We start from the raw sequence: 24582 nt of genomic DNA, 5'->3' as shown, positions 1-24582 counted from the left end.
ACTGGCAGGTGAGAACACAAGGTGACACATGGCTGTGTCCGTGGGCCATGTGGTTGAATCTGCCTTAGCTTAAATAAATAGTCCTTGCAAAACAGCCATGCAACATGACAGGTGGGATGAGGAGGGGACAAAGCAAAAGGAAAGAGAAGCGTGGTTTTCAGGACGTCTGTTATGCACTGGCTCCAAGCTTCCCGGCTGGGTCACCCCATCGAGCTCTCCTGTGTGCATGTGAGATTTCCAGAACAGGCAGACCACTTGGGATCTGAGGAGTTTCTCAGCTCCACTTTCTACCGCTGTGACCCTAGTCTGTCTTCACGGTCACGAAGAGCCTGAAAGGGTGAATGAAGGGTGGACAGTCCCCCTCGCGGAAGCAAGGTTTCCGTCTTCCAGTCCATGTTCCATTTGCCCTTCGATGCCTATGGAAACCATCGAGACCTGGACCTAGAGTTAGTTGGCTGAGATCTCGGTCTGGATTTGCTGCCGACTCCATCCACTTTCTAGAAACTTCCGGCTGGGGCTTTCAGCCACTCTATCCTAGCTGCCTCCATTCTAAGGAGGTTGCTGCCCTGCATGAGCATCCGGGGATTAGTGAGAGAACGCATGGAAGCTGCATTATCAACCCGGGCCTGTCCAAGAGTCCGTCATGAATACTCTTCATTCCATAGTTGTGACGGTCCCCTGCTTCAGCAGAGATAATCAGTGTGGTCCCTTAAACAACAAGGAAATGGAAAGACGGCTTAAACCAGAAATGGAGGGTGGGAAGCTCCAGGCTCATCAGGGTGATTCCCACTGTCATGAGGTCACTCATTATCACTACTGGAGCTGAGGTGGGCTCTGAGTTTCCCTTCAGATAGCAGACTCCATCCCTGGAGACTCCTTTAGAAAAGGAAGCAAAAGAGGTCTGTCCTCCAAAATGAGATGGAACAGCTGGGGTATACTCAATTGGAGACAAAGAGGGACGTAGATCGCAGTGGCTACTGGGGCTTCACTGCTTTCCTCTCTCTCCTCAACCTTTTTCCTTTCCCCAATAGGACTGATAATCTATCTTGCTTAGGGAATTTGATGTGGCTGCTTCATTTTTGAAAGAAGTAATAGAAAAGAAAAGGAGGGAGGAGAAAGATGGGGAGGTGAGGGAAGGGGAGGGGAGGGGTGGGGAGGGGAGACCTTACAAATAACCCTCTGAGCCCTGGGATAGAAGTGAGAGCTGCACTACACCATACCACCTGCAGGTGGCAATCTTTTCCTAAACTTCTCCTAAAAATTTCAAGTATTTGAAGAACTTAGTAAAACCTTGAAAAATGACTGCTGTCAAATAATACCAAGAGAAAAATTATAATCCACTTAGGAATTTAAAGAAACCAAGACAAATAACTCATGTCGAAGGATACTAACGTCTAAGCTGAATCAGAATGAGGACAAATCACCTGCATTTGCTTCCTGTCACGCTCCAGCCCGGACTGTCTGTCCAGGCACCCTCAGGGTGGCCTGGGCAGCCTTTGATGGCAGGAGTGGGAATGGAGTCAAGCCAAGAAAGTGACTTGCAGATTCAGCCAGGAGAGGATGGGGGATTGCATGGGTGTCTATGGGGCTGCCAGAGAGAAGGTGAACCAGGAGTTTCCAGCAGGCTATGTCCCTTGTAGTTTCGGGATGTGATACCTCCTGCTTCCTATTTCCACCCAGTGTAGCTGAAGAGATGCAAAGGCTGAAACGAAGGGTACTCACCGGGAAGGCAAGCGCATGGTGGGGGAGGGGGGTGACCGGCCAAGAAAAGCAGATGGAGCCTGGCTGGGCCTCTGTGAAATGCCTATAAAACCTGCATTTCCAGATGCTTTCAATTGCTTCTTCCCCACAGGCTAATGAAGAAAGAGGGTGAGTTCCCAGAGCAGCTCAGAAAATATAAACCACCCAGAGGACAGACTGCAGCCATGGGAAACTGTGCTGGTGTGGGACAACTTCGCATCATCCAGTGTAGTGTGAGCTGAGGGACCACACCACGCCAGGCCATCATGCAGAGCCTTGGATGATACCCCATCTCTCAGGTCCTCCTGGAAGAGACACCCACCCAGACCCAGCCGACCATCCATCCAAGCTGCAGCACCCCTGCCCCGCACCCCCAAGGTCTGGAGGGCTAGATGTGCTTTGGGATGATGCAGTTTGTGTTAAGGATATTAAGAATGCACAGGTAGGGATCTATGTGCGAGCTGTGCCACATGACACATGTTGCTCATCATTCCACGCTGTGTCATCTGAACACAAAAATGACACCTATGGCTGGGTCTCATCCAGGGGTCAATGTAAAGGTCAAGTGAAAGAGAGAGATGCAACAGAGTCTGAAAGAGACCTGCCCAGCTGGCCAGACCCCTCAGTGAGACAGTAAGTGCCCTAGCAGCCTCTACACAGTCTGGGCCCGGAAGCTTCAGCTGACACAGTACCTTGTCCCAATCACCCAGGCCAGACGCAAGGATAGTTAGAAATCTAGAAATCCAGCCCGGGGCCCCATCCTCACCCTCAACCCTCCACCCTCCTCTCACACAAAGACTCCTAGATGCTCATTTCCTTTTACTTGTTCTGATGACATTTCCCAAACCAACCAACGTCAGAACTGCGGTCTGACAAAGGAATTCTACAGGATCTGGGAATTTAAGCTTTTGAAAGGAGCTATAAAGATAAGAAAATTAAATCATCTTTGGGCCTATGCTGGCCCAAGCACTTTACTGGAAGGAGTCAGGTTATCTGATGGTACATCTGTGGAACATTGGTAAGAGCTGGGTCAGTGGTCAGTCTCCTCAGAGAACTCGGGCTCCCTTAGGCAAGGAGGACTGATGACTCACACCACAGCCCAGGGCCCCAGCTCCAGACTCACAGAGAGATGAGGAGCAGAATCCAGGCTCTGCAAGCTCCCCAGCCTAGGCACGCTTCAGCAGTTCTCCCATCTACAGAACCCAAGTGTCTGAACTCTCCTCCCCCTGTACCCATACGATCATCTGTGAGCTGTCTATCCTCTCACTGAAAAAAACTCTGTGGGAGGACACTTGTCCATGTAGCGACCTCCTAGTTATTAGTAATTGATTGCTTGGACTTTCCCTAAAGTGCCTCAAGCCATTGGCTTTTGATTCAGAGTTCAAACAGAGCACCCTTTCATCCACGTATGAATTGCTTCAATGCTACCTAAGCTCTCTAAGGCTGGGTCCCAACACCAATGCCAACATCTTGCTTAGTTTGAGGCTGACAGGAAACTGCATTAGGAGCTTCCTCTCCTGCTCAATGCTCTTCTGCATTTCATCGGTATGCTCAGCCATTCCAGGTACCTGCTCTCTCTTGCAGCAGCCTAATCCCCAAGGTTTTGTCCTCACTACCCACCATCTGGTCCTATTTCCCATGATCTCATTTTTAAGACCAGTTCAAAAAACATTTTGGCATTGTTTGATTTACCTAAAGACAGCACCAAAGTGTAACTGAGATAGTCAGTTATTCAGAGACCCTACACCAAGCCTGGAGACAGGCTCACACAGCGATAAGAAGTCAAGGAACCCTATCTTTGCATGCAATACGTCATTAGAGTGAGGCAGAGGAGTTCAGGTGAGGACATTCTTTGTTTCTCGGCTTCACAGAATGCTGGAACACTGGTTCCTCTCTCCATCCACAAAGGGACTGGTATCACCAAGCCTTTCTCCTGGAAGGCTCACACTTTGGGGACAAAATGCCTAGCACAGTGTTGATGGTGTGTCCAAGGAAGGACTGGTGATGACTACCACACAGGTACACAAAAGGCAAACTCAGGAGGGCCTGACCTGGTCAAGGGTACTCCAGTGACACATCTGAGAGGGCTGGACCATGTGTCAGCCATCTCCTCTCCCCGTGTCCCCTTCCCTAATACAGCCGTCACTTAAGCAACCCTGCACACTCCCCTTTCCTGATCTCGGCTCCTGGTCATTCCAGCACTCAGACCACAGTAGACATGAAACACAGAACCCGAGGCCAGGGAAAGACTGACAGGGAGGGGTTGTGCTGTGGGTGAGTAGAGGGCAATGCTCAACTAAAGGAACCTTCCTTGTCCCAGGACCAAGATGGGGCAGGGACTGAGGAACTATCCAAGCTTTACCAGGCACACAGGATACAACGCACAGCTTTCCTACTCTGAGATTTTGTTTATACAAAGAAGCAACTGCCAAACACTCTCTCAAGACACTGGCCCCGATTGCAGGACTGGCCCTTTAAATTACCTGGCTACGAGCAGGAGACTACACTTCTTAAGCCCCATGAAGCACAACTGTGAAACCATGTAGAAAGTGTATTTTCAAGCATCCACAACCATTTCTAAAACAGTCTTTGTTTTTTAGGTTCTTCCTTCTTTTCTTCACCCTCTGCTGTTTTTCTCTCAGCTTTTAGTGGAGCCAAAGGTAACAGAGGGACTGCCTTGCTGGTTTTCTACCAACACAAACAACTACCAACTTGGGGAAGTGCTGCCATCTGCTGCACACAGGACCCGATGCCAGCAGGGGGCGTGCACCCACCCATTATTCTTCCATTAGAGCCTCACAGCCTTCGGCCACAGACACAATTCCTCAGACATAAATGGACCAGACAGCCTTCTGGTCACAATCTCAGGACTCAAGATTCATCTGACCTGGATATGAATCCCATTTCTAGTATCAGATGGCAACCTAACATTAGACAAACTACTTCATAAGGATTAAGTAAGCTAACACACAGTGTGGGCACACAGGGAAGCTTTAAGAGGCACTGGTCATAACTGCTCATTAAAGTAGCACTGTGCATGACTGACAAACCTGAGAAGTCCCGAGGTGAGCCAGCAGGGTCTCACACAAGGCTGGTACTGAATGTGCAGCCCTGTACCAGGGAGGCAGGCTAGGTTCCATTCTCTTAGGCAGCCAAGCAATCACAGTACACAAGACCAGGGTTCAAAGCAGCCTAGGAGACAGAATCCGGTCAAGCCTCTTATCCAGGAAGAGGTAGTGACCTATTTCAGTGGCGAGCTACAGAGTATAAACTAGTTCACCAACACTGTGCCTGGCTGCTTTGTTTCTGTTTTGCTCTAGTGAGAGCGGAAGTTCTCCTCCTGTGAATATTCTTCAAGATTATTTTATTTCAATTACATATGTGCACGTGTGTCTGTGTGTAGGATGTACAGAGGAGCACAGGTGCAGAGCCCTGGTGAGCCACCGGATATAGTGCTGTGAAGTTAGCACCAGCGCTCTGTGAGAGCAGAGAGTATCCTTCAGCTTAGCGCCATCTCGAGCCTGCATGGCTCACCTCCCTGTGATGTAAGTGAGCCCACACTGCTGCAGAGAAACGGAAAACACACACCTGCAAGTTGGCATGGAGCAAAGACCTGGAGACTCCAACTGCAACATTTAATTTGGTTATGGTCCTTGAATTATTGGCCACTTTGCTGGTTTCCTTATCAAATTAATGTGTTTAATGGTTTCACATTGAATTTTAACTATTTCCAAACGTTTTTAAAATATACCAATAGAGTATTTTAGATGACCTTAATGTTTCTATCTTAGAACAAAAATGCAATGAAGTTAATGTCACTGAAAGTCTCAAGAACCAAAGAAATCATCCACATGTTTCAAATATTTCAGCCTAATCTTAATTCTGAAGCAGCACTCGGGCCTATCATGGGACAGCACAGGGCGTTTGCCTTGTGAGGTCATTGCAAAGGCTGGTGCTTGAGATGCTGTCAGATGCTTTAAATAACTTGGATAATTCCCTTTTACTTCAACGTGTCAATTACCACTTTTCTCAGAACAAAAAGCATACGTAGGGCCTTCATGCTTTCACTAAATCAAAGGTACACAATTCTCAGCTTCTACACATGCTACTCGAGGTGGCTTACAATTCCTGATGGATCCACAGAATGACAGTAAAGTCCTGATCCTCCTGTCTCTATCTCCCAAATGCTGGGATATAGACACACACCATCACACTCAGGTAACATGGTGCTGGCAATCAAACCCAAGGCTCCACGCACGCTAGGCAAGCACGCTACCAACTGAGCCTGTCCCTGTATACTCATCTGCACACACTTAACTGCAAAGTGGGTGTGCAAAGAAATGAAAGAGTAGGGAACACAAAATTATGATTTCAGTGGGTGAAATTATTAAACATTATACCCCAAGTCAAAAATAATCAAGATACATTAGAAAGTATTTTCATGGTCTGAAACTATACTGTCTTGGTGTTAAGATGCTGTGGGTAGAATCCAGGGCCTTGCATGTACATACTAAATAAGCGCTCTCCAACTAAGCTACATTTCTAGCCTTGAAAAGGTGGACATTTTAAACTAAGATCAAGTAACTTCCATTTGTAAAGATTTTAGTTTTCACTATGTTTCTGTGTGATGTCTCTTTCCGTACACGTGCCTTTGAGGGCCAGAAGAGGGCACAGAAGAGTTGAGGATGGGTGAGTTCTCTACAGGAGCAGTACATGAAGAGCAAGCAACGTTCAATTGTGAGGAAAAGGAGTAATTTTACATCGGCACTTAGTAGGCCCTGGCAGACTACGCTTAGTTGGCCCTCAGTGTACTTTTTTATTCAGTTTGGGAGCTCAGTCTATGGAACGGTACCATCTACATTTCCTGAACAGTGAAGTATAAAACCACTTATATGTACATAATCTCTGATTTAAATGAAGGGGAGGGCCTGTGTAGGCTCTAGGGGAATTGAGCATCTGAAGCTTCTAGAATGTTCCACCCACACTGAGGGGCCGTGGTCATAAGGCATATTTCAAACATCAGCAATTGGGCACAGGGCGAGAGCCAGGCTCATCGGGGACTATCGAGGGCCATGCATGCAGTTCAGAGGGCCTTCAGCATGGGTGTGATGAGAGAACACTTCAGAAAAGTGTAGTCTGGTCCTTCTGTTTGCTAACTACATACCGTAAGTCACCAAATGTGCCTGACCTGTTTCCTCCTCTGCAAAATGAGGAAAACGGAACCTATCTGAAAGAGACAAATGATGGACTCAATGGCAAAGCACTCTGAAACAAACACAGACACAGGGGGAAGGCCAGTCCAGTCTCCAAGCAGACACTACAAGGAGGTGACCTATGTCATCAAAGTGCTCCCACCTGTGTGGACCATTAGCCCAGCAGGCCATTCTTCCTGGGTGGCTTCCTGCACTGGAGAAGAGCACACCAGGCAGCCTCAACCTTGCGCCGGTCTCAAGAGCCCCAGTTTTTGTGTCTACTTTACGTCATCGCAGCCCTGTTTTCTGACAGCCCTCAGAGTAACAGGTGGATATATCAGAGGCCCCCATACGAGCTCTCGGTGTACAGTGGTAACATGTGGTACACTGCCTAACCTTGGGCACCTCTGCACCCAGTCAAGCAGAAGCTTGGAAGGTCACCTCTAAGGCTCACCATTAGAGTGACTAGTACATGCAGGTATGACAAACTGTGTGCTCATCTCTGTGCACCTTCCTCTCCGCCCTCTCTTACTTCTCTCCCATAGGGTCTCACTATATAGTCCTGGCTGCCCTAGAACTCACTATATAGACCAGGCTAGCCTCAAACTCAGACATCCACCTGCCTCTGTGTGTGCCACCATGGCCAGCCTCTGGTTCTTTCTCTAGAAAACAGATGATAGCAAGACCCACAAACCTAACATGTCCCCCGAAGAGGTCAGTGCTGGGAGATACAGAGTGTGGAGAAAGGAGTTGGTGAGGATCCCAAACACTAACTCATGATTGTTTCAATTGCTGCCTGGGGCTCACCCACACACAGATGCAACCCTCACACTCAGAGCCAAGGAGTGGGCGCGAACAAAGGGTACAAGCTTATGGGGGGCGAGGAAGAAAGGAGGCTCACATATGCATGGGATGATGCGTACAAGATGGAGTGGGCGGGGAAGGAAAAGAAGAAAATGACAGACAGAGTCCAGATGCCTGTGTTTCTGGTATTTACAACATGACAAGGCGCTGCAGTCTACAGTAGCTATCAAAGCACCAACATTACTTCTGAGAAGATAATTGCGTTTTTCACTTTTTTGGGGTGTGGGGTGTGGGGTGTGGGTGGGGCTTAGAAATACCAGATAATATGATTGGTTGTTTAGCCTTTAGCCTTTTAGGATGAATGTTTAACCCAGAAGATATAACTATGTGACTAAAGAAGATACTAATTCAGGGTTCACACTTCTAACTGTACAGATACTTTATATCCCATCAGCCACACAAGGCTCAATATGTACTCCCTGTTGCTAAATTTTATGATACAAGCCTGGTGAGGCCTGCCCTCCAGCCAAGGTACCCCCTGGAGCTTGTGGTCTACACGGCAATAAACACTGACCTCTCATATTGGAAGATATGAGAAGATACCTGCCAACAGCCTCCTTCTCCCTGGGTGAGGAAGTGTGGCCTGGTGGCTCCGTATGCTTTTACACAGGACATTTCACACATGTGTAAGGGAAGGGGTCAGTAAGGGACAGAGCACAGGGTGAAGACATGAGCAGGCATGGAAGCATTTCCTGCTAGCCACACCCCTCTAAGTACACTCACCGAGTCTGGGTCTCTCTGCTGCTCAAGGAAAGCTGAGAATTCCACCAGGCGAAGCTTGGTTGTGCCAATGGATCGGCCCTGCCAGGCAGGAACTGAGGGAGCTGGGGCTGATGCAGGCTCAAACCCTGAAATAACAATTGTCACCTTTACACAAGTCAACCTGCACCTCCCTCCAGACCTCCATGGGGCAGAATTCTGAACACAGAGGACCAAGAAGGGAAGGACACATCCTTCCACTGCTGGCACTCAGGCTGGGTGACACTCTAGCTGGGGCTTTTGCAGATAGTGACAGCTAAGCAGACTGCATGAAGTGCATCATGAAGCCAGCCTCAGGTAAGCTTCAAGAGGAGCTGTGGCAGGGGACAATGTGATGATTCAGGTCTGTTGTTGTTTCGATTAAATGTGGAATCACCATGGAGAAGCATCTGTGAAGTTTAACTGAAGCAGAGGAAAGACCCTCCCTAAGTGTGCACAGCACCATCACACAGCTAGGGTCTTGAACAGCGAAGAACAGAAAGAGAGCTGAGCATCAGCATTCACTCTGCTTCCTCCAGTGGACATGATGGGACACTCCTCCCTCTATGATGTCACTGCCATGACGGGACTATACCCTCAAACTATACGAACCCAAACAAACCATTCCTCTCTCTGCTTGCTTGTATAGGTATTTTGCCACAGCAACCAATATTGACAGCTAATCCTGGGTAAAGGGGACTGGCTGGGGAGCAAGCTAAGAATGGTGGAAACATCCAGGGAAAGGTTTGTGAAGGCATCCTGTGAAGCCAGGACCCAGAGTACACTGCTTGTATTGGCTCATCTTCTATCTCAAGACCATGCTCACCAGCACTATCGAACGTTCCCTGAGAGAGGGGGCTCAGGAGAAGGAGAACCAGATGGGTCATTCAGATTCACTTTCTGCTATGAGCTTGCATGTAAGCCCTCTCTTACAGGAGGGAACCAACAGGGAACTGAACTTCACTACCTAAGAAAGCTTAAGTAGGGCTGGAGAGATGGCTCAGTGGTTAAGAGCACTGACTGCTCTTCCAGAGGTCCTGAGTTCAAATCCCAGCAACCACATGGTGGCTCACAACCATCTGTAATGAGATCTGATGCTCTCTTCTGGTGTCTGAAGACAGCTACAGTGTACTCACATACATAAAATAAATAAATAAATCTTAAAAAAAAAAAAGAAAGCTTAAGTAATCTGTGCCTGACTCAGTGACATGATTTGGCAGCTTCTGACCACAACAACTTCCCCTTCTAAGTGGGGCCCAGCGTCGTAAGTGAAAGTGGTCAGGCTTCCTGTTTCCTGACAGTCCCACAGAAAGAGCTCTTAGAAGAAAGGGGTTTTTTAAAATCTTTTTTTTTTTTTTTTTTTTTTTTTTTTTGGAGCTGAGGACCGAACCCAGGGCCTTGCGCTTGCTAGGTAAGCGCTCTACCACTGAGCTAAATCCCCAACCCCTTAAAATCTGTTTTTATTTACTTACTTTGATCATCTAAGTATGCCTGCATATATGTACGTGCACCATGTGCATGCCTGATGCTTGCAGGTAAGAAAAGAGCATAGACTATATTCCCTGGAACTGGATTAAGAAATGTTTATAACATTCCCATGTTGGTACCAGGAAACAAACCCAGGTCCTCCACAGTGGCAATCCCAGCTCCTGAGCACTGAGCCATCTCTCTAGGCCCCAGGAGAAGGAACTCTTGAGTAAAGAAACCCAGGGCCTGATGATGAGAGACCTCCCTTAGGGAAAAGAAGAGAGGCAGCTGCTGACTAAGACCTGTATCACTGCACTGGGACAAAAGAGGCCCCACTGCCCCTCACCCCTCATCCCAGAAGCAGGAAGACTCACCTGGAATGGGGGCTGTGACTGCTGGCTGGATGGGGTAGGCCTGCTGCACAAAGGGCTTGACGCTGGGGGAAAAAATGGTTAGCAAGAGTCAAATTTACGGGATGCAGTGGTGGCTACTGCCCAAGCCTGGCCCTGGCCTGCAGTAGACTTCCCCATCATCCCTTCTGCCTGGCTCCCTCCCTCCCTGCAGTGGGATGCCCATGCCACGCAGAGCTGTATCCACCTAAAGGAAGTTTCTACTTCCTTAGGAGAGGCCACTCAGCAGGCTGTTGAGTACAAACACCCTCAAGGATGTGGTGTGACTGGAGTGGGCCTGGCTTCCCACAGTGTAGCAGATACCCATGGAGTGTACTTCTCATCCCTGAACAGACCGATGTCAACTGTCATGGCCGGGGGGTGTTTAAGGAGGCCATGAGACAGGGTCTCCCGCCTCTAGACCACTAGGCCAAACATATATAAAGAAAATTCCTTTCTGTTTTACCCCCAAGCTTCCCTTGACTCCCGTGGGCTGAGCTTGCTCTTTGGATTCAAGGGCTCTCTGGAATTTTCTATCAGGCACTCCTATCACAGGGTCATCCACAATGGAAAGAGACCACTCTCTCTCAGATGAGGAAGACCCTGGTGCTGCAGCCAAAGTCATGAAGGATAACAGATCTAATTCAAGTGCCTAGCTGTGTTGTTGCTAATACTGCAGGTGGGAGAAAGGAATCTATACCATTGCTAACTCTCAAAGGTGGGTCCCTTTCCACGTCCTGGAACATGGGGACATAAGGAGGGTCAAACTTCTGATTGACTGTCTCTTCTCCCTTAATCCCTGACAAAGCCTGGTACAGTAAAATGTCCCCCAGGGTGGGACGCCTAGCCTCTGTCATCTGGGGCCTTCAAAGACTTACTCTTGTGAGGATCCTGGCTGTCCTGTCTGTATCATCCCAGGCCAGAACTGGAAGGCAAAAGGCAAAGGCTTTAGGGTTATGAGTTCTCATCAAAACACACTGTAACATGTTCAAATTATCTGCTGAAGAACACCAGATTCCTGGAGTCCGATGTGGTCAGTGCAGCGCTCAAGACCATAGCCTACCCCAGGGAGCTTCCTTCAGCCACTGCGTCCTGAAAACTCTCGTAAGGCCAAGAGGCAATGTGGAAGCACTGCAGTTTGTACTGCAAGGGCTTCCTGCACAACCCACAGTTGTGTAGCTCCCAAGGTCCAATGGAGCAACACAAAGACTTGAAACGAAAAAGTCAAAGTGTGGAGAAGCAACTAGGACACTTGTCTTTGCTGTGAGCATTCCTAAGCCTTTGGTAGAATCCTGACACCACTGCTTATCTAAATGACCAAGTCACATCTAATGGTGCCTCACAACGAGTAACCTCAGCCTTGTCACCTATAAAATGGGCATGGAACTGAGACTACTGCAGATGGCTCTGGGGTGAAACCAGATGTATCAGCTGTCAATCATCCACCTATTTATCTATCCACCTACCATCTTTCATCTATCTTTTATTCTGTCTACTCATCTGTCTACCTATCCATCTATCCATCTATCATCTACCCAGCTCCCTGCCCATCTACCTATTCCATGATATTGTCTAAGGGCCTCACTCATGACAGGCAGGTGCTCTACTGAGCCACATCCTCAGTCCCTTTTCACCCTAGTTTTAGACAGGGTTGCATCAAGTTGGGCAGGCTGACCCTGAACTTACTATACAGTCCAAGGAGGCTTTAAAACATGTGAGCCTCCATGTGAGCCTCCTGGGCACTGCGCTGCTACGCCCACGGTGGCCATCGTTTGTGCACTCAGGTACTAACTTACCCCCGGGCCCCCTGGGAAGGTGGGGCGGGGAATCCCAGGCAGTCCCAGCTTGTTGTGGATGGCGGTAGCTGAGACGATCTGGGCTGATGACATGGCAGCCATGTGCTGCAGGGCCTTGTCCTTGGCAGTCTGATCCTTGAAGATGACAGTGACACACTGACTTAATAGAGAACACATGTCTACCGTGCGGGTTAAACAGTACGAGCACAAAGACTAAAATACAGAGTCACACAGGAGCCATGAAAGCACACATGCACAGAGAGAAATCAACACGGCCAGGAGGCAGTGACTCTGGCTTATGGGACTAGGGCTACTAGCAGGCAACAGCTAGTGGCAAGCTTGGGTTTTAAACCCGTGATCCATTTTTCCATTACACAGGAAGTCAAACAATATAATCACTGTTTCTACTTCCAGAAAAATTCTCAATGGCTAATCACACCAAAGGTAGGGGTGACCCTACTTTCAAGTGAAAGGTCACCAGCAGGGGTAGGGCCATCTATAGACCGAAGAGAGCACTATTTGGGTGCCTGCTGTCATTGGGCCACAGTGCCAGGCCCCTGCTGGGGTCATCCAAGGCCCAGGAACCCTGGCAGACATCTGTGGAGGGGCAGCTCAAAAAGCAGCAGACGGGCAGGGGAGCAGCCAAGCAGCATGCTGTCGGGGCACATGCTATGGGGCTAAGGCTACAGTGGTTCCTTTACCAAAGCTCAGGGTGTGGGGGATGCTACAGTGTTTCCTTTTGAAAATGGATCTTTTCTACAAAGCCAAGATTGGTAACATAAAACTAGCCCAAAAAAAAAGAAAAGAAAAAAGAAAAAGAAAAGAAAGAAAGAAGAAAGAAAAAGATAAAAAGATAAAATAAAATTCTGCCAAGCACAGCTAAAATACAGAATACTCAGTTCAAAGAACATACTTACCATGCTTGTTACCTGGATACAATAATAAACAGTTTGTTAAAAGGATCACATACAAAGGCAGGGTTACTTTTCTTCTTCAGTTAAAAAAAAGCATGTATCACAACATTCATGTGTATAAAAATGCATATGCGAATGTGTCGATTCTTATACTTTAGGACTAAGCTATCCAGATGCTACCTAACAGCCAACACTCACAGAACTGACCACCCAACTCCCTGGATGTGGGGCTATGTGGTGTCCCCATTATGGATGGAGCAATGGTCAGGCCTTGTGTGTGGCAGGACCCACGGGAGCATGCAGAACTGAGGGGTCTAAACTCAGAACCCAGAGGTCACTGGAGCAGGAACAAAGTAGTCACAGCAACAAAGACTGTGGTGCCTCCCGCCAAGCTGCCACTCAAGAGTCTACGGGTGAGGACACAACAGTGGCTGAGACACAACAGAAATGCCAGCCAGGAGGCAGCTACCATGTTTGCAGAGCTAACCAAAGGTGAGGAACAAACAAGCCGAGCTGCCAAAGGGAAGGTCAAGAGAAGCTTGAAAAAGGAATCAGACTAGAAAACAATTCTGGAAGCTTCTGGCAAGGATACATTCGCTTCTCCAAAGTGTGGACAGCACGTTGCCCCAGCATACCAGGAACACCATGAAACGTTTTTAAAGTCAAGGGACAGATTCTCAAAGAATAAAAATATTCTATTACAGAATATTTTTGAGAGGGAAGAATGAGAAGGGGGAGTAGGAGGAGAAGGAGGAGGAGCTAAACGTGCACTTTTACATTTCTGCACTTTGTATCTGAAAGCTAGTGAGTCCGCTCTCCAGGCTGTCCCTGCCTACTGGGGCTGTCTGACAGGCTATGGCACTTTCTGCATCAAGGACACAGTGAAGACCTGGGGATGCTTGTTTGCTGGTCCCTGCTAGAATGGCCTAGTGTGGTTAGAAATGTTGTTTCATATCTCCTCACTAGCAGGCACTCTTTAAGCCAGGCCTTATTAGCTACCCAGTAAAACCTCTAACCTGAAGCCTGTCTGACTGAAGCTGAGGCAATTAAAATTTAAAATTTAAAATTACACACACGCACACACACACACACAGAGATGGAATTTTTTTATTATAGGCTGGAAGTATCATAGTATCCTAAAGCAGAGCTTACTTAGGGGAGCACACACAGGTGTCAGTGCCAGTTCGCTCACTTTGAAAGCCCTGTGGCTTCAGCTGGCCCCACCCACCCCCTTAGCAGGAATGGAAGGGCAGTGAGCATGGCTCTGCTCTACACAGTAAAGAAGGCCTGACACCAATACACACTGGCTAAGTTTGCTTTGAACCCATCACGTTGGACTTCAGCCCTGAAGCCACTTAACCCCTAGTGAGAGGTTATAAAAGCTCTCTGGGGTAATTTGCTGTGACTGAGGTAATGGCAGAGGAATGGCCATGGGTGCCTTCCCCAGGCATCACATCTTCTTCCGGCTGGCCCCAGAATGGGGTGGTTTGGAAAAGAGAAGCCCAGACTTTTATCCTGCCTGGCTGTTGTGAATTCTGAAGAACTACAAAATTGTCTCATGAGAAAGCCATGCAGCCTCTCAGAGACCTAGGAGTTCTTGTGTTTATTAGGTGCTTATGAGAGGTGGTTCTGTCTCACCAGTGTGGAATATGGTTGGTGCATTTTAGTGAGAAACCATAGCCCAGGTAGGGAGAAGAATGAGCACCTTAAACCTCTAAGACCTACTGACATGGGACCTGCTGGAAACATTTCTCGTTGCCAGGTATGTTCAAAGGTTCTTCAAAATGTCCATGAAGGATTGATAGTTTTCCTTAAAATTTTTGTAAAGCATTTACTAGGTATATATTTACCTGCATACGGAGTCAGAACAGCTTGTAGGAGCTGGTTCTCTCCCTGGGAGAGCCCGATTGAACCCAGATCAGGCCTGGGAGCCAGTGCCTTTTTCTTTACCTGCTGAGCCATCTCGCCAGCCACACTGAGGAAGTCGGTGAGGGCGGGGGCCGGCTGAGTGTGCAGGAGACCTCGACTCTCTTTGTTGCCTAACTCTCAGAGCCTCAGAACATGATCTAATTCACCTATTTAATGGCTACTGGCCACTCTGTCTAGAAGGTGCATAAATAAAAACAAAGTCCAAAGGCAGGAGAGCAGAGCTATTGTCTTCTGTGATTTCTTTAGCACCCCGTGCTTTCCAGAAGCCAAGCACACACAGTTGGGAAGTCAAGTGCCTGGCTTCTTCCCTTCCTAGGGCAAGTCACATGACACCTTTTACTTTCTTCACTTACGAAGGATTTCACCTTCATAGCTTACATCTTCTGGTCTCATTATAGATGTGTGCATTTGTAACTGTGAGGGTGGCTAGTGAATTCCATTATAACCAGCACATCGTATTCTATAAGGCCACTGAACTAACGACCAGCAGCAACCAAATAGTTTTTTCAATCCTGGGCACCTCTTGGCTTTCTGTCTGTCAGGACAGGCAGCTACGTGTGGGACGGAAATATTATCTCAAGTAGTGGCTCCTGCACTTGACCCACCTGCCTGTGAATGGGCAATTTTCTGTAAATGGACTAAAATGTCCTCTCCCGATTCCTACCTATTCGTTGAATTTCACAGCAGTAGCCCTTCATCTACAATATACGTGTAAAAATTAAGAGGGCTATGTTGTGTGTGGCTGGGGGTGAGGGGGCTAAAATCCTGAAGTAACCCTGGAGACAGATAATAAGCACTGGCAGGGTTCTGTGAAAAACAGGGAGAGAGCTTGTCCTCAGACCCTCTTACCTTAGACTGGAGTTGAGAAAGATGATCTCTCGGCTGTCGTTTACAGCCCCAAGATCCGGGCCTGGCTTTAGAAAAATTATCACCCTAAGTGTCAAACCTGGGTAAATTGCCTGCCCGAGTCACTAATATTCTGGCCTTTTATCTGTTGGCTCCTCTCACCCTTATTAAAAAGGAGAGGGGCTGATGGACCTAGTAAGTCTTGGTGCAGGCAAGAAACGTGAACCACACTCACACACCAAATTAATTTCACTCTAAGATGTATTTACATCTCTCAGTGTCTCTGAGATGAGGATGAGATTTACAAAGGGTAAGAGAACTGTTTTATCTTAAAACACTGTAGGAAGTCAATAATGAGTTATGTTCCGTGTGTGTGTGTGTGTGTGTGTGTGTGTGTGTGAGAGAGAGAGAGAGAGAGAGAGAGAGAGACAGAGAGAGAGACAGAGAGACAGAGAGAGAGGTCTAGAGAGAGACAGAGAGAGTGTGCATGCGTGCGTGTTCAGGAAAACAGGAGAAGAATAAAAAGTCTCAGGGGAAAACCTAGGACAAGTTCATACTCTGCTCCTCTCAAGCCTGTGGCCTGCAGAACTCCACCAGAATAGCAAACACTGCCCAAAGACGCTGGTAAATTCTAGGTTAGCAGTCTCATTATCTACTTTCTTCCTCACCATTCAATTGATGCCACCTAGAATCCCTGCCCCTGTCCAGTTCAGCTGAGTCTCTCATAAACTCCTCGGCCTGGAACTTTGCAAACTGTTAGCAAGTAAACGGGCTTTCATGTTTCATGAAGCTGAGCTCTGTTCTGCTGACTGCCTCTCCTTCATGATCACAATGGATGTGGTGTGAGGGAAATGCCTGTATGGAATATACATGTTGGGAAGGCAGCAATGTGGATGCACATGGCTGAGGAGGACTGTATGAACTAGCCTCTGGCTACTGCACAGATTGATCCCTCCTTGCTCATTGCGTTCCCAGCACCCATTGGCTTGCAAATGATCTCATCTCTCCACATTGCCCACAGACAAACTTTGAGGGTAATAAACATAGAGAGAATGTATGCTCCCATGTGAAGTGTCTCCCGGCTGCCATCCATTAATGAGTAGCATGCTAAACACAGCATAGAGAGAGCCTGTAAAGTTCTAATACAGAGATTATACGGTGTGTATATACAAACCATCTAACAGGCCAATTTATTTATGAACTATCATCTCAGAAATTCATATGGAAATATTAGTAACACTACAGGAAAAAACATGTATAGTCACAGAGACCATGGAGTAAAAGAGTTGTCATAAGCTATTAAATATTTTCCTGTAAACATATTTTCCCCAGCAACATAAAATTGTAATGGAAGGGAGGGAAAACAGCAATTTGATGAAAAACCACACTTTTTCCCCAGCAGAAAAGGACAAAACACAAAAGATACTTCTCTGAGAATTACTTTTGCAGATGTTTCTAATCAAGCATAGTGTGGATTCACGTGACCTCTGCAATAATTAGCCGTGACTCTTGAGCAGATAAACATCACAAAAACACAAGGTGGTCTGGGGAAACGATGGGGCACTTGAATGTTTTCTAGCCATGATCTCTAATTTGCTTATCAGTGCAGAAGGCGGGAGCAAATACAATAGGGGCGACTCTGGTCAGACCATAGCCGCTGTGGAGGAGGGAAGGCACATTCAGCACTGGCCTGACTTGCTGCCTAATGAGTAGCAATTAATTCATTGCATTGTATTTCGAAATGCCGAAGACTCCATTCACATCAAAGAAAAAATTTTCAAGGCTTTTACACATTGTTCACTTTCAAATGTACAGAGCTATGTTTAGCACTGTGTCATTGTCCACAGCGGTTCTTTTCTTTCTGATGTGGGCCTCCAGCTCTCACAAAGAACTACAGAGGAGGAGCCAGGAAGGTGATCCTCCAGACTGTCCTAGGAATGGAGGATGTAGGCCAGCTACTGACAGGGAGCTAGGTGTTGAGGGAAAGATGCCTTCCTGTTCCTGCCCTTTTGTCTGGGGGCTGGCATCTGAGTTCTAGGGTGAGAGCTATCTTTGCCATATCCTTCACAGAAAGGCCAGCTGTGGGGAGCCCATGCACCCCACCTTCAGTCATGGATGAGAACCCTTCTGAGTCATTCTATGAGGAACTTAGGCTTTGGCGCCAGACAGACTAAAAATCAGGGTCAGATCTGCAATCCCATGCAGGTCACAAAGCTTTTGTAAGCCCTTATTGCTCCTCTTTGCTAAAGCAGGGACAAAGGCAGCTCAGCTCAGACAAGATGGTTTCCCACTGGCCCACCCTCTAGGCTTCTTCTCCTGCTATGACTTGCTGCTCAGGAGCTCTGGTCTTTACTGCACAATTTTGGTTACAACTTTATTCTAGAGTATTCTCTGATAGACACTGGAGGCTTCTTAGCAAGCAAGAGATCGCTCAATTCAGAATAGGGCTGCCTCCGTTTACCCTACAAAATCTTCTAGGCTTGGCTCAAAACAGAAAGGCAAACAGATCTAGTGCTGGGTTCACACTCAGCCCCGCACAGCCACATTCCTGGTGGAGACTCTGATTCCTTCCTGCATCAGCTAAAGTACCTATGAGGTCATAGGACTCATGTCATCATGTCATGATGGCGAAGAACCTGAAGACTGGAACCTGGAAGAAGGTGACATGGTTTCCCAAACCCAAGAAATGGCCAAGAGGATGCAGGTTCCCATCAAGGCTTGGGACCTTGTGTTCTGTTCAAGTCCTACTCCTCATGTGCGGCCTAGGGAGCACAGCATGTCTCCCTCCCCTGGAGCAACAACAACAACCGTATGCAGGTTGCACTTAAGCAATGCCCCCATGACGTTCTTGAACTTGGAGGAATGAAATCAGCCATTTGAACCTTAAGCTCTCTGCCATGATCAAGATAACTCTTCACTGTATGATTTCTACTGTCATCCTTCAGCCATCTTCATGGGCTCCTCTTGAGCGTCTCCTGGAAGTGGCCCAAAGCATCCTTCCTGCTCTGATGCACTGTTTCTTGGTGTCTTCCCTATTTCTCTTCTTTTTATGCAGTTAGAGAGCCAACCACACCAGGCAAGCCCTCAGCCATGAGCTACATCCCAGTCTATCTCACTCTCTTCTTATATCTCTCCATATGATCATGGCCTGCATCTGGGGTCATCTCGAATGACTAGGTCAGTCTGCTGACCGCCTTGTCTTGTGTCAGTGTTGAGGGCACCAGCAAGAACTCTTGGTAGACAATGAGTGACCACCAGCTGAATTCAACTCTGTCTGGGGCAAGAGGAGGACGGAGTTCTCAGTTGGTTTATTTTCTCAAGGTGACAAAGACTTGAAGGTGCGGGAAGAGGGAGGGGGCTGAGTTTAGTTAAGAAAGAAGAGAGGTTGGAGGAAATTAGAAAGAGTATACAGGATGATGTTTCTCTGTTTGATTAAGTGTTTTGTTTTTTTTTTTTAATAAAAAAAAAAAAACTCTCCTGTGAAGTAGATGAACCTGGGTGTTATGTTTTGGTTTTTGAGACGTAGCAATGGTCACCCTCGGAGGCTGACCTTAAATCCAGTCCTCCTGCCTCCCAAGCACTGATTACACATATGAGCAAGCACACCTGAGCAGGTACCAACTTTTTACACTTAAGTAACAGATTCATAGTTCATTTTGATACACTCCAAGCTTTTAAGAAGCTGGGGGGGGGGGGTGTCTCTCGGGCTGTCTGTCTCTCTGTGTGCCTCTCTCTCCTCCTTCTCCCTTGCATAGGTGCACCCACCCCTCCTTCCCTCCCTCTCCACCTTATTATTCTGAGACAAGGTACACTGACTGCCTGAAGCCAGCACATGGACCCCGAGGGATCTATCAACCCAGCACTAGGACTGTAGACACATTGCTGCTATGAATCTAAATCTAAACTCGGGTCCTCCTGTTTGCTTGGCAAGGGCTTTGCTGATTCAGCTACTTCGCAGCTCTTAAAAAGCTATGTTTTAAGTGTGTTACTGAAAATCTTGTTCAGGGGTCTGGAGAGATGGCTCAGCAGCTAAGAAAACTGGCGGATCTTCCAGACGTCTGAAGTTTAATTCCCAGCATTGACAAGATGGCTCATAACTGCCTGTAAGTAATCCAATGCCATCTTCTGGTGTGCTGCCAAACATGTAGACAAAATTCTCATATACATAAAACACACAAATAAATCATTTTTGTTTAAAAAAAAACCTAGTTCAGAAGTTCTATCATATATTTTACAAACTTATGAACAGAACTTGTATTCATAGCTCTTTGTTTAAAAACACTGAGGAGGAGATCCAAGCAGACATAGCGGGCTGAGGTGGTGAATCAGTGGAGGCCGGCCATAAGGGACAACTGAAGGCCACTGAGCAGGGCTCAGGCTATAGGGGAGCCCCTAGCCCAGGCGTCAAACACCCTTTCCATACTGTCATACTTCAGTCACTAAGTCCCTTCCTCCAGCTTGTCCTCTCTTACTAGCCATCCTCTTAGAGTCTAGTGAATGTTCCCCAGGCACCTGGGCAAACGTTCCCTCTTCAGTTAGGTGACAGAGCCATTCCAATCACTGCCCACGGTCTACCCCCATGGTACACTTCAGGGTAATCCAGATAACCACTCTTGGATTAGGTATTCTTTCTTTACTAGGCCCTGTTTTCTGTCTACTGCAGAGTCGTAGCTGTGGGAATTTGACAAGGGAATTAGCACAAGGTTTAGTATTTACCCAGAATACCAGCTCCACGAAGTCAAGGCCTAGGATGCACCAGATCTGAAAAACCCCAGAGGCTGAGTAAAACATCACCTCCTTGCTTTTAAAGTTCAACAGAACCTTTTCCTGCTTGTGAAGATGAAAACAGACTTAGAATCTGCATATCTGGGGGATGGTTGAGCCTACAGTCCCTCTGAAAAGCAGCCAGGAGGAGCGGCTGACCTTTAGAACTGACAGGAACACCAAGGGACGATGCATTGAGACTGCGGTAAGGGAGGGAGGTACAGTCACCTCTCTGAGTCTTCTGCTCAGGGAAAGACAAGTCAGGAACCAGCACTATAACTGAAACATTGAGACTAAAAAACACCCTGGGATTAGTGGCCTCCTTGGCCTTCTGCCTGAGGCAGGGATGGTGAAGGCAATTTCCCAATCAGTATTCCACAGAACAGCCAAAGGACAAAGTAGAACGAAGGGTTTGAGAGTGTGGGTTTCAGTCAGATCCACCTTTACTATTTCAGGTCATTGCTTCCCTACGATTTCCAGCTTAAGACATGTGTTTTGGTGCTGGAGAGGTGACTGTGAGTAAAGCACCTGCCCTGGAGGTCTAAGGAGCTGAGTCTGAATTCCTCAGTACCCACATGAATATGGGAGGAGGTGAGTGGTGGCCACTTCTGTAACCCAACACATAAGAAATCAAGCTGCATCACTAGAGTAGCCAAATCAGAGCTCTGGAGTAAAAGAGAGACTGTGGCTCAAGGTGGAGAGAAATCAAGGAAGATACCCAATATCAACATCTGCCACATGGGAGACAGACAGACGGACACACCCACACATACACACCCACACACTGGGGGGGGGGGGGGGGTCCTAGTTGGTTTTCTGTCAACTTGACACAAGCTAGAGCTATTAGGAAAGAGGACCCTCCATCAGATTGTCTTGTAAGCAACTCTAGGAGCATTTTCTTGATCAATGATTAATGTGGGAGCACACGGCCCACTAGGAGTGGTGTCATTCTTGGGCAGGTGGTCCTGGGCTGTGTAAGAAAGCAGACTGAGCAAGCCAAGAGAGGTGTCCTTCATGGATCTCCTTTAGCTCTTGCCTCCCAGTTCCTGCCCAGACTTTCATCAGTGATGGAGAATGACCTGAGAAATGTAAGCTGAAATAAACACTTCCCTCCCCAAGTTGCCTTTGGTCTTATCACAGCAGACAACAGGGTTGCTGGAAAACCAGTAGCCTGAAGAATTCTCTCACTCCCTGTTCTATAAAAGGAGAAGTAAACAGGCTTGAGATGGAGAGATTATCTCACTGGACAAAAACACTGCCTCCTAAGAGACCCATATTGTTGGAAGGAGAGAACAGATGCCTGAAAGTTGTTCTCTGACCTTTAATAAGTGTGTCCCCCGCCACACACACACACACACACACACACACACTTTTAAAGCAAACAGGCTTATGGGAAAGTGTACCCAGGAGGGACCCAGCTCTACATATGCCACTTTACCTACTCTTTAGGGAGACAAAGAAATGAGACATTGGTTTCAGTGTTCACAGGACATGCAGACAACTGCTCAACCCACTACAAGACCCACCCCATGGGTACCCCACTTTGATTTCTGGATATGTGGAAACATGGTGGCTAGCCAGGAAGAGGCATTACCACTGAGTACAAACCAGCAATGACCAAGTGATCAGTCACCTTTTCCAACAAGCCTCCTTCTTACACCTTTTTCAAGGAAAACATAACATCTCGTGTAGTCTTGGCCATTTCCTGCCACCTCAAGGCATACCCAGGAGTGACCTGTGACATTTTCAAGATGACTTCAAATTGTATAGTGAATTTATCTCCTCAGTTATTGTGGGAATTCAACTAGGACAATTAGTCTGTCCCCAGGGTGAACTCTATGAAGATACCTGTCACTGTGTCTTTCAAATGTGCTGGTAGATACCAGAGCCCAGCAGAGAAAGCTGAGACAGGCCTGAGACCACCTACCTGCTACAAGATCTGCAGACATGCACTCATGTTCTGCCAAGGGATAGTAAATCAACTTCATCCACAGGACAAATGACCGGCAAGCAGATACACCAATGCCTATTTTTTACTGTCCTACTACCCTGAGAGAATGGACTACCATCCGACTAAGTTACTAAGGACCACCAGTGTCTACTCTAAATTATCTCCATGTATTAGCCACAGGCTCAGTGGTACAGGGTAGACACTTAAGGGAAGTACTATGTGTCCTGAACCAGAGAATGAGGGGTGAACACTTCTCTACACTGTGCTGTCAGGAAGCATTCTTCTGGTTTAGGATTCAGAAAGAGCTGAGTTCAAACCCTCTCTTTGCTCTTTATGAGGCTTGGTAGCTTTTGTTAAATCAATTATGGACTTGACCCACTGAGCCATAATTTATTCCATATTTCTTCTTGAAATCAAAACAACATAGCACTAATTTGTGAGTTTCAATGAGAGAACACAGAGGGCTCTGCATGAGAACACGACATCTGTCCTTGAAATCCCAGGCTCCCAGACACATTCTCCAGGCATATGGTCACGTAGCTACTTCCACATCAAACTGTGGCTCTCTGCTAACAGCCAACAGTGTCCTGTATCTCAGAGTCCCATTTATACAGCTAGCTCTGAGACAGGGGATTGGCTATCAAGAGCGCACACATAAGTGCCATGCCTGGAACATTTGGTAGGTCTAATGGAGAAAGAATGCAGAGGACTCCATTTCTGCAAGAGTCATGCAAGAAAAGAATTAAAGAAGCCACTAGAAGTTCTTCTGGGGGTCAGATGTGGAGCCCACCGCCATCCTACAGCCTCTGCCATCCTACAGCCTCTGTCATCCTACAGCCTCTGTCATCCTACAGCCTCTGTCATCCTACAGCCTCTGCCATCCTACAGCCTCTGTCATCCTACAGCCTCTGCCATCCCACAGCCTCTGTCATCCTACAGCCTCTGCCATCCTACAGCCTCTGTCATCCTACAGCCTCTGCCATCCCACAGCCTCTGTCATCCCACAGCCTCTGCCATCCTACAGCCTCTGTCATCCTACAGCCTCTGCCATCCTACAGCCTCTGTCATCCCACAGCCTCTGCCATCCCACAGCCTCTGTCATCCTACAGCCTCTGCCATCCTACAGCCTCTGCCATCCTACAGCCTCTGCCATCCCACAGCCTCTGTCATCCTACAGCCTCTGTCATCCCACAGCCTCTGCCATCCCACAGCCTCTGTCATCCTACAGCCTCTGCCATCCTACAGCCTCTGTCATCCTACAGCCTCTGCCATCCCACAGCCTCTGTCATCCTACAGTCTCTGCCATCCCACAGCCTCTGTCATCCTACAGCCTCCGCCATCCTACAGCCTCTGCCATCCTACAGCCTCCGCCATCCTACAGCCTCTGCCATCCTACAGCCTCTGCCTCACACCTGCTCCTAATGCCTGCTCCAAGTGGGTTGAAAGTGGAGACAAAGCATTGCTTTTCACTGTTTAGAATAAACATATAAACAACTTTATCTGTCTGTTTAGGTGTTATGCATAATACTGTGACATCTTTTTAAAGAAGAAAGTTGAAAACCCCCAAGTGATTCCTCATATCTTGAGAGAATCTCTTCAGTTTTTTATTACCTTCAGAGGTTTCCATTCAGGTCCCGCCCCATCCCCACTCCCACCCCTGCCCAAAACCCACCCCCACCCCCACGTGCCTATAGGAAACACACACACAGTGGAGAGATAGTTTGTAACATCAGAGATGGAAATATAAAATTGGTATCTGTAAACTTCTTTGTACATCATTAATTCATTAGCCTACAGAAACTAGAATCAGAGTGAGAATTTGAGCAAGCACTGGGGTCGTTACATACATGGAGAGTATAGCACCTCTGGTTAAAAAGCAAGATCTAGAAAGTTCCTTTAGCCTTTCAACTGCTCAGCCAGTGCAGCTCAAAGCCAGCCACCATCAGCCACACGTGCGTGCGAGCGAGCGAGCGAGCAAGCGAGCGAGCATGC

At 47.6% G+C, this 24582-nt stretch overlaps 1 protein-coding gene across 10 annotated transcripts in view; it reads right to left on the bottom strand.

Moving 5' to 3' along the window:
• Tead1 (TEA domain transcription factor 1) overlaps positions 1 to 24582 on the bottom strand; it is a 217948-nt gene that overhangs the window by 34257 nt on the left and 159109 nt on the right. For 8 of the 10 annotated variants that reach the window (XM_063267472.1, XM_063267482.1, XM_063267476.1 and 5 more), the window contains 4 exons: positions 12187 to 12321; positions 11269 to 11315; positions 10376 to 10437; positions 8520 to 8644 (listed from right to left, as the gene is read on the bottom strand). In XM_063267472.1, coding sequence (XP_063123542.1) covers positions 8520 to 8644; positions 10376 to 10437; positions 11269 to 11315; positions 12187 to 12321 — 369 coding nt within the window. Of the gene's footprint in view, positions 1 to 8519; positions 8645 to 10375; positions 10438 to 11268; positions 11316 to 12186; positions 12322 to 13103; positions 24227 to 24582 lie in introns of those variants that run through there. The other 2 variants (NM_001198589.2, XM_039082763.2) reach the window with 2 other exon arrangements.

Source organism: Rattus norvegicus, chromosome 1, assembly GCF_036323735.1.
Source record: "Rattus norvegicus strain BN/NHsdMcwi chromosome 1, GRCr8, whole genome shotgun sequence".
In the NCBI taxonomy this organism is placed as follows: domain Eukaryota; kingdom Metazoa; phylum Chordata; class Mammalia; order Rodentia; family Muridae; genus Rattus; species Rattus norvegicus.
This window is presented reverse-complemented; position numbering and strand designations above follow the sequence as displayed.